Below are 10,745 nucleotides of genomic sequence, written 5' to 3' on the forward strand. Positions count from 1 at the left end.
TACTCTTTTTTCACCCCCCATATGAGAGATTGAACTGAGGGCCTCATCTGTGCAAGGCAAGTGCTCTACCACTGAGCTACATCCTTGGCCCTTTTTATTTTGAGACATGGTTTCACTAAATTGCCCAGGCTGGCTTTGTGGCCCTCCTGCCTCAGTCCCCAAGTAGCTGGGATTACAGGTGTGGGTCACCATGCCCAGTGGTGATATTCTAATACAGTCGGAAGCTCTGGGAGAGTTTTGAGTTGGTGAGCGATGTTATGTTTTAACAAGTTTTTAAAAGTCCATGCAAGATTGGTGTAGAAAATGTGTTTAGGATGAAAGTCAACTCCTGTGTTGTTCATCCTTTTACACTCAGATACCCCTAAGGTCTCACTTCAACTTTTTCAAATGCCCTTTCTGTTATCCATTTTGTTTTATTTTTTATTCTTACTCCCTCGGGTTTTAGAATTATTATGTTTTCAACAGATTAAACACAGAGTTAAAAGAAGTGGAATTGCTTACTTAGTTTATCAGAGGCACTTAAGATTATAACTCAGCAATCTCAGGAGGGATTTAACAGTCTGTGGCTGCTGGTTTGTAATATGGTTTTCAGTGTTGGGAGTTGCCTTCAAGACTTAGTTTGGATCCTCCACTATAAAGATAATCCTCAGTTCTGGCTTTGAGCTCACACAAATCTGAGTTCTAGTCCTGCTCCTGTCATTTCTTAGCTATTTGATCTTAGCTAATTATTTTACCTCTCTGAGCTTTCTTCTGTAAAATACCCAATTCGTGTGATTTTTAGGAGAAATAAATGAAGTGAAAGTAGCTTATGAAGTCCTAATGATCCTCAAAAAAGTACTAATTCCCTAACTCTGATTCTTCATTGCACTCCCGAGTGGGTAGATAAATGACTACATGCAATGATGAATAATGAATGAATCACCATTGGTAGATGGAGAGGTGACAAGCCTCTGAAAGATGATTGTGGAGAGCCAACTACATTCAAGAAACTATGCTAGATATTGGCAAAACTGAGATGTGTTAGAAAAGTTCCTTTTCTTAAAAGAAGGTAGTATAACATCAGAAACAAAAATAAGCATGTAACTAAAGTTCAGTGTGATAAATGTTATAAGAAGGTGGAGGTAAAAATCAAAAGGGTGGTTATTCCAACCTGGGGTGGGTAATACATGACACTCAACTATACTTGACCTATGTCAAATGTATACAGAAATCACTGAGGTAATGATAAATGGAGCTAAGTTGGACTTTTTTCTTTTTCCAGAGAGAGCAATTCTTTCACGTGTTCCTGATAATTTCATTTTTATTGTCTGTGATTTTGCTGTTCGTGTGGGTAGAGACCTCCAATGAATACTTTAGCTTTGACTGGTGAGTTTTACTTTTTGTACTTTTACTTATGTAAGAGCTCTTTGATCTGATAGCCAACTGGATTCTACCTTAGGTTGAAAACATCTGACATAGTAGGGAGGGTGGACAAAATTAGACTTCCTCATCTTGTGGGTAAGAGACCTGACTCTGGGACAGGAGTAGGATGCTTATTAGCACCCTAACCTATTCTATTTCCCTTCTACATCAGTCTCACACTGACGACCAAATCTGGCTGTGTGCTTTCTCTGTGCTTCCAGTGTCCCTAAATCCTTCTCATATATGATTCTCTGTCATCTTAGTCTCTTTGTTTGGGTTACTGAGCTAACACTATTTGGTCCTCATGATCTCTGCCCCTGAACCCTGCCTTCTCTTCTTCTCCTACAGCCTCTCCCTCCCTTAGGGACCTTCTGGAATTCTGAAAACAGGAACAAGTGTCCCTTCTCAGCCCCCTTTCATGGTTGAACTCCCACTCCTGGACTGCTCCCAGACCAGTTTTTCTGGCCTGCTGCCTTCTAACATTGTAGCAAACATTATCCATTATGTGGTATTTGAGGGAGAAGGTTGTATTTGGGTATGAGGCTTTTTAAAAATTAATTTATTTTCTTTTTTATAGAAGGAAATATGGTTTGTTGTTTTAAATGTTAAAAATGCAAAAAATTAGAAAATATCTGCTCAGCCACATTGTTGAATGATAGTCATTTGGTATATATTTTCTAGCCTTTTTTCTGTGTTTATTTTTATATTCTTAGGTTCATACTATTTATATAATTTTGCTTTCCTTTTTCACTTAAAATAATCATAAACATTTTAACAGATTATTAGAACTTTCAATATACATCATTCAAAGTGGTTTCAGAATATTTCATGACATGAAGATGCCAATATACTTACTTAGCTATCTGTTGTTAGGCATTATGAATGTTTCCAGTGTTCTTGTCTTGATAAAATAATAACGCAGAGAAATTTTCATATTCTGACTAATGTTCTTAGACTAGATTTCCACAAGTGGCATTATTAAATCAAAGACAGTGTTTACTGTTAAAATTCATTATGCTCATTGTGAAAGTGTTTACTCAAAAGGTTACAGCTTATTCCACTTAAATCAGAGGTATATGACAGTTTCTTTTTTCATCTGTCAGTGGCAATTTTAAATAATTGAATTTTGATTGCTTTTAATTTTCTTGATGGATTTATTTCTATTGCTTTAATTTGAATCATTGAGTTTCAAAAACTAGTTTATTTAACTTCTTTTGTTTGTTTGTTTTTGTTTTTGTTTTTGCAGTAGTGAGGATTGAATCTAAGGCTTCAGGCTTGCAAGGCAAGCACTCTACCACTGAGCCTTTTAAAAACATTTTATAATTCTGAAACAGGGTCTTACTGAGTTGCCCAGGCTAGGCTGGGATTTATGATTTCCTGTTTCAGCCTCCCAAATAGCTTGGATTACAGGTGTGTGCCACCGTGCCCAACAATACATTTTCTTTTTATATTTTTCTTCCTTTGCCCAATTATTTTTTGAGGGACTTTAGTAAGTTTGTTTTTATCAGTTTATATATAATCTTCACTTATGAACTAGTTCTGAATTGTTCCCCAACACTTGTTTTTCAATTTTTATTTGTGCTTATAAATTTAAAAATATTTGGCACTGAGATCTATGCATCCATAAATGACAAAGTTTGTACAAAATATAATATCCAAAATTTTCTGATTCTCTTCCCATCCTTTGCATAGAATCAAGGTCCTGAAGCTTTGCATAACAAAAATAGTATGACGGTGGTGAGGGGAACCTCTGGTCATCTACACTGGTCACTTTTGGTCATTGTTATTTTTGTTACACAGTGCTCTAGTTAAGAACTAGTCCATAGACAATTTTTGGAATTGCTATTCCAGGTGTGGTATAAAATTGTTTCTTACAGCAGGCTTTTCTATTGACCATAAACACAACTAGGAAACCCTCACCCAAGACTGAGATGCTCCTTGGCCATCTTCTGTAATTTTCCTTGCCATCATTCCCACTTGTGATCATCTACCTCCAGAATGCAAAGTAAAAGTTGGGGACAATTTAAATACTAATGAAGTCTTCAATCTTAGTGAAGTTTATTCTTTGTATTTTTACAGTATGTATATTCTTACTTTCTTCACATGTTTTTATTTTGAAAGTAGTCATTTTATATGATACTAATTTATCCATACTAGCTTTGCATGGTTATTTTTTCTAAATTTTTGCTTTTTAACTTTTTTGTAGTCTATATTTTAGAATTTTCTCTTATAAATAGTATATGGTTGAGTTTCTCAAATCTAATTTGGTAATATTTATCATTTATGTTCCAAATAAAACAAATCTCCGTAATAATATTTGAGCTTATAATCATAATCTTCCTGTTAGTTCTGTATTATTTCTTTCCTCTTTTTTGTGTTATTTGTACTAAATATTTTTTTATTTTATTTTTTTCCTTTTTAAGTTGGAAGGTATATCCGCATTTTTACCATATCCACTCTTAAAGTCTTTTTTGGTACTTACCTTAAAAATTATAACGTATAGTTTGACTTATTGAAGTATAATATTACTAGTGTTTTAGCCTTCTTATGGATAGTACAAAGATCTTGAAACAACTTAACCTCATTTGCCTCCTTCTGATTTATAAGCCATTATCATCTTGTATTTTAATCCTACAATCCTACCTACATTTTCAACAATAGGACATATTCACTTACATCAATCTATGTATTTACCTTTTTATTGCTCTATATTTCATTGTGCATCTCTTTTTTTTTTTTAGAGACAGGGTCTAACTGAGTTGCTAGTGCCTTGCTTTTGCTGAGGCTGGCTTTGAACCTGCTATCTTCCTACATCAGCCTCCTGAGCCACTGGGATTACAGGCATAAGCGACTGTGCCCAGCTGTGATCTTTTGTGTAAACTTTTTTTTCCCCCTGTATGAAAAACATCCCTAGAATTTCCTTTAAAAATAATTTTCTGGGGACAGTTTTTCTCAGTTTCTGTTTTTGTGAAGATGGCTTTATTTCATCTTTATCCTTGAAATATATCTTAGATGGGTATAGAATTCTTTGTCTTCTTTTCTTTTTTTTAAATTTTTATTTTATTTTTTGCAGTGCAGGGGATTAAACCAGGGCCTCATGCATGCAAGGTTAGTTCTCTGCTACTGAGCTATCACCCCAGTTTGTGGGTATAGAATTATAATTTGGCAGTTTTTGTTTTTTAGTATTTTGAATTTCTTATTTTGTTATCCTTTTGCTTTAATTATTTCTCTTGAGAGATCTGCTCTTAGTTTATTTTTGATCTTTTGAAGGTAATCTGTTTTTTATTTGCTCACTCTTAAGAATTTTCCTTTTAATTGATTTTTGGCAATTTTAGTATGATGTGCATAAGTGTGGTTTTCTTTCTTTTTTAATTTTTTTTTTAGTTGTAGATGGACACGATATCTTTCTTTTATTTATTTATTTTTATGTGGTGCTGCGGATCAAACACAGTGCCTTACATGTGCTAGGCAAGTACTCTACCACTGATCTATAGCCCTAGGACATGAGTATGGTTTTCTTTGTTCTTATTCTGCTTGAAATTCTCAGAGCTTCCTAAACCTGTGGTTTGATGTCTGTGGTGAATTTCTCTTGTCAACTTAGCTATGCTGGACCTTCATTTAGCTTTCCTGTATAGTTTCAATTTCAAGAGAAATTGGCACAAGATTTGGAAAGCAAGGCAGCAGCCATTTTTTATATGCTTAAAGATTGAAGAAGAGTAATAAGCATATGGTAGCATACATACATTATTTCCCACATCAGAAATTGGGGTGGGAGAACATCTGGATTTGAAACTTCCCCAACTTCCTCCATGTCTTTTCTTAAGCCTGAATCTTGGACCAAGTTTTCATCCAACTTCATGGCAAAGAGTGCTGGATTCTGTAAGTTGCTCATGCCTTTGAGGCTTGAGATGGTTAAGAGTCAGTCACCAGGTTGAATTTGTCCTATGGGTTCCAGTTCATCTGTGGAGATTCAGTTTTTCCTTGTTTTCCCCAACTTCACATCCAGCTTTTCTTCTGGAGTGACAATCTAACTACATATAGTGACTTAAGGCCCAACACCAAATGTAGGGATGACTTCTTTAATACAGATTTCTCTGTAAATTCTCATAATTGTGTTAAGTCTAATCCTTATAACATCTTATTCTGTATTACTCATAGTGGCTCTGTTTCTCTGATCAAACTCCTAAAGATATAGAAATTGTACTGAGTAAAGTGACACATGCCTGTAATCCCAGCAGCTTGGGAAACTGAGGCAGGAGGATCACGAGTTCAAAGCCAGCCTCAGCAACGATGAGACACTAAGCAACTCAGTGAGACCCTGTCTCTGATAAAATACAAAATAAGGCTGGGGATGTGGCTCAGTGGTTGAGTGCCCCTAAATTCAATACCTATTACCAAGAAAAGGAAAAAAAGAAATTATTATCAGTTCCCGTTCTAGAAGAATAGAACCATAAGGATGGGTTCTCTAAGTTGATTCTGAACTATCTAGAATTGATTCTCTGATTTTATTAAATTTAAGAGCCTTATTTCCAGTGATAAAGCAGACAGTGGTTATCTATGACATGCAGTAGTATTTATTTATTTATGTACGGCACTGGGGATTGAATCCAGGGGTTACTTACCACTATGCTACATCTGCAGGCCCTTTTAAAATTTATTTTTTAGTTGTAGGTGAACACAATACCTTTTTTATTTATTTTTATGTTGTGCTGAGGTTCAAACCCAGTACCTCACACATGTTAGGAAAGCACTCTACCACTGAGCCACAATCCCAAATCCCAGCCCTCTAGCCCTTTTTATATTGAGACAGGGTCCTGCTAAGTAACCTGAGCTGACCTTGAACTTGCAATCCTCCTGCCTCAGCCTCCTGAGTGGCTGAGATTATAGGCATGCACCACTATACTCTACAATGTTTATTTAAGTTGTCAGGTATAGACAATCTGTAATCAAGTAGATGAGGGAAGGTTTGGTTGACAAAGCAGTTGCTTCCATTGAGCATTTTAGTGATAATGAGGAGTATAATGAGCTATTTTCAGTAGTAAAGGGATGACACAGAAAAGTATTGGCATCAAACAAAGCTCTCTGAATTAATAGGGATGATGGGATTTCAAGGTTATGTGGAACAAATTGTAGCACTTAATTGCCAAAGGTAAGGTGAGTATTGTTACTGTAATGGACACCAGAATTGGCACAATGATAAGAATGACCTGACTTGAGGATTCATATGATATTAACTAGTTGATTCCAGTGTCCCTAAAACTGAAATAGATGAGCAGCCTTCTAAAATCTTACTTAAGTTTTATTTTTTTTCGTATTTCTTATTGATGCATTATAATTGTGCATAATGGTGGAATTCATTGTTATATATTCATACATGCACATGATACAACAATATAATTGGGTCAGTATTCCCCAGTATTTCTATCATATTAATCTTCCTTTGATTTTCATGATAGCCCCATCTTCTGCAACTTCTTTTCCTTTTTTTTCTTCTCTAGATTTCACATATGAGGAAAAACATGACTTTGACTTTCTGAGTTTGCTCATTTTACTTAACATAATGTTTTCAAGTTCCAGCTATTTTCCTGAAATGACATAATTTCATTCTTTTTTTATGGCTGAATAAAACTCCATTATGTTTATTTCACATTTTATTTATCCATTCATCTATTGACCGACACCTACGCTGGTTCCATAGTTTATCTATTATGAATTGTGCTGTTATAAACATGGTTATGCATGTATACATATGCTGACTTTAATTCTTTAGGACAAATACTAAGGAGGTTGTGTAGCTGAGTCATATAGTGCTTCCATAATAGTCTTTCGAGGAATCTCGCTACAGATGTCCATAGCAATTGTACTAATTCACAGTCTCAAAAACAGTGTAAAAGGATTTCGTTTTCTCTACATCCCCTCCAGAGTTTATTATTGTTTGTATTCTTTAGGGCTGCCTTCTAACTGGAGTAAGATGAAATCTTAGTGTTCTTATTTGCATTTCCCTAATTAATAAAGATGTTAGACATTTTTCATATATTTGTTGGACATTTATATTTTTTCTTTTGAGAAATATTTGTTTAGTTCATTTGCCCATTTATTTATTGAATTGGTTTTTTAAAAAATATTTTTAAGTTGTTAATGGACCTTTATTTAATTTATTTATTCATTTATATGTGGTGCTGAAAATGAACCCAGTGCCTCACACATGCTAGGCAAGTGCTCTATCACTGAGCTACAACCCCAGCCCAAATTTGGTTTTTTGATGTTAAATTTTTTGAGTTCTTTATGTAGTTGGGATATTTATGCTTCAGAAGAGTAGCTAGCAAAGATTTTCTCCCATTCTGTAGATTCTTTCTTTGTATTCTTAATTGTTTCCTTTGCTGTGCAGAAGCTCTTAAATTTGATGCTGTCCCATTTATTAATTCTTGATACTATTTCTTGAGCTTTAGGAGTCCTATTGAGAAAGTTGTTGCCTGTGCCTGTATGTTGGAATGCTGACCCTTTGTTTTCTTCTAGGAGTTGCATAGTGCCGCGTCCGGCCAAGGGAGCCGAGTCCGGCGAGGGACGGCGAGGTTAAAAGACACACAGGACACCAAGGTTCTTCATCCAGGAGTCAATACCCTTTATTGCTAACACACTTTTTTTATACCCCAAGCAGCAGAAGTGGAAAACTACCCAAAAGCAGGAGGGAGGGGGGAGAAATTTAGTTTCAACATCTATTATTGTCAGGTACCAAAACCTCCCTTAACAATAAGTCCATCAGACCAGAAAAGGTCAAGGCATTCCCGTGGGATACATATGTCTCAGACGGACAAGCAGGAACAGAAAAACCGCAAGTTCGCCATGGCCTTGTGAGCTGGCCACACTGGCATGCAGAACAAACTAGTGGAGGTAGGGCTCCAGGGGCCAGGGTGGACCTGCTGCCAACAAGTCCCCCTCTTTTGTTTTTTGTATGCCAGTGGGAATCAAGTAGCCCCTGTCTTAGGTCGTTCACAGCCCTTGCGATGCTTACCCGTCTCTGGGAAGGCCCCGATTCCCTGTCTTAGGTCGCACAGCAAGCGTGAAAGTTGCCCGTCACTGGGTACTACAAGATCAGCTCAAGGTGTTATGACCTATCAAGACATTATTGTGGTGAACGCTTAACCGTCTCCACCTACGGGACCCACGACCGTCACCGCCGAATGGCAGATGTGATTGGACCTAGAGATTAGACAGCAAAGATCCTAGTACAGGAAAGCAAGAGGGAGAGGTATGCATAGAGAAAAGATATGGCAGGAGTTCTTCTTTTAAGGAGGACACTCATCTTCGGATCGGTCTGAAGTATATTTCAGAGAGGCGATCATCCATCTTTAAGCGTTGATAGTGAACCTGTATCGGCTTAGAGGCTAAGATATTAATTTGATCTTTAATGAATTGTACTATCTTATTTACAATGCAGGGTCCTACTGCCACTACTAGAAGGAGGCCTAACAATGGTCCCAATAAGGGAAGAAGATAAGGCAAAAATCCATTAAGTCCAGTCCAGAGAGGGTTCTCAAATAATTCCCTCCTCCTTTTTTCTAGGTCTTCTTGGAGTTGTTTAATTTTTGTGCGAACTATGCCAGATTTGTTAGCATAAAAACAGCACCTCTCCCCAAGGGCTAAACAAATTCCCCCTTGATTGGCAGTAAGCAAGTCTAAACCCCGCCTGTTCTGAAGAACTACTTCTGCTAGAGAGTCTATCTGGTCTTGTAAGTCTTTAATGGTTCCCGACAGGGTTTGCACATCATCTATAAGCTGTTGAGATAGGCGGCGGTAAGAATGTATAGCCGTACCCAATCCCGCCGTGCCTGTACCCACAGCAGCGGTTATTCCAAGGCCAACAAGGAGTGGTAAGGCCTGCACAGCTCTCTTGTGTCTTCTAACTAAGATGTCTAGGCTAGGAATGGGTAGGGGTTCATCTCCTGAGATAATCGTGATATCAGGAAGCAGTAATGCCAGAACGCAACCACCAGTCCAATTTGCTGGGAGCCTGGGAAAAGCTAAATTTCCACCACACATAAAAACTGTACCATTAGGGGGACAAATGGGCGGAGTAGGTGAGGAGTAATTCTTTACTAATGAGCAGTTTCCAAAGGAAGAGACTCCAACATCAACATCATAGGTATTATTTTGCATCATGCCCAGAAGGCATGACATAAAACCACCTAGAGGCTGCACCTTAAAGGGTAGCCCAGATTGACATGTGTTGTCATCATCAATGGTATAATTGATGGGAACCGCCAATGGCATGACTGCACCTGCCGTCATGCAGAGCCAGCAATCACCAGCAAGGGTAGGATTGGAACTGTTAAGTAAAGAAAAGGTAGTTTCTAGGATATCTAATGTATTGGCATCTAAATCAGGAAGCTGGGATTTGGGCAATATCAAGGGGTGGTATGTAGGCTTAGGGATCTCCGGCTTTAAAAGCTTAATCACCTGAAGGTGTTTGATAGCATCAGTGGGTCCCCCTCCATCAGAGACTCCGATGGGGGCCTGCATGGGCCAGCAGGAAGGTTTACCCACGACGCCCTCACATCCCGCCTCCGTTAACCGAGTCGTGATGCCTTCCCCTCCCCGGTCACCAAGAAAAGGAATATAATTATAAGTGGTCCCCCATTCTCCACGGGTGTTAGTTAGGATGGCCTCAAAATACTGTTTTCCTTGATTATTAACACAAATTGAGGCCGATGTATAACAGGAGATGTGCATTGCCGGGGTGTAATGACAAGTGGCAGAACAGCTTCCAAGAGTCTCGGTCGGATTAGGGACAACAAGTCCGGGCTTATTAACACATACCCATTTTGGTTGCTCAAATCCTCCGATGTTTTCATTGAGTTCAGCCGCCATATAGGCTACTTTAGTCCCACAATCAATGCTCTGGATATAACCAGAGGGGGCCGAGTGCCGGGGCCCTCCCTTACACTCACAAGGGGCTCCAAAAAGATATTCATGAATATTCCCAGGTGGGGGGTCAAGCCCTCCTTCAGCAAACCTGTCCAGAAGGAATGCCACAAGCGGGGTCCAGCTCATGAGGTGTGTCTCGGCACTCACTTGAAGGGGTGAGAACAACAGCGGCAGGATCAGCCATCTTGGGAACTTCATTTTGTCTTGAATTTTCATTCACCGGTCTGGTGCAGCGCTCCGGGATCCAAATGGGCTTCTCAGTTCCTGGGGGAAAAACACATACAGCTCCCCTCACTCTAGCTAAGAGTGGAGCTGGGGGTTGCCACTTTCCGGTGGATAAATCTTTCCACCTTATTTGAGCATCTTGTACAGTGGGAGGGGAAAAGTGGCGTTGTGCAGCCGTGCGCCCTCCAGTGTCA

At 38.4% G+C, this 10,745-nt stretch overlaps 1 protein-coding gene across 1 annotated transcript; it reads right to left on the minus strand.

The window, feature by feature from the left end:
• Nucleotides 1-8,580: 8,580 nt before the first annotated feature.
• Nucleotides 8,581-10,455, minus strand: LOC107135484 (syncytin-1-like). The gene has a single exon (XM_015477377.2). It carries the CDS (start codon nt 10,450-10,452, stop codon nt 8,701-8,703), a length of 1,752 nt encoding a protein of 583 aa, XP_015332863.2. The 5' UTR covers nt 10,453-10,455; the 3' UTR covers nt 8,581-8,700.
• Nucleotides 10,456-10,745: the final 290 nt, after the last annotated feature.

The sequence above is a fragment of the Marmota marmota genome, unplaced genomic scaffold (assembly GCF_001458135.2).
Source record: "Marmota marmota marmota unplaced genomic scaffold, marMar, whole genome shotgun sequence".
Taxonomy (NCBI): domain Eukaryota; kingdom Metazoa; phylum Chordata; class Mammalia; order Rodentia; family Sciuridae; genus Marmota; species Marmota marmota.

Bases quoted from the DNA above. Each gene is read 5' to 3' on its own strand.
- LOC107135484 (XM_015477377.2), bottom strand. From the start codon at position 10,452: ATGAGCTGGACCCCGCTTGTGGCATTCCTTCTGGACAGGTTTGCTGAA.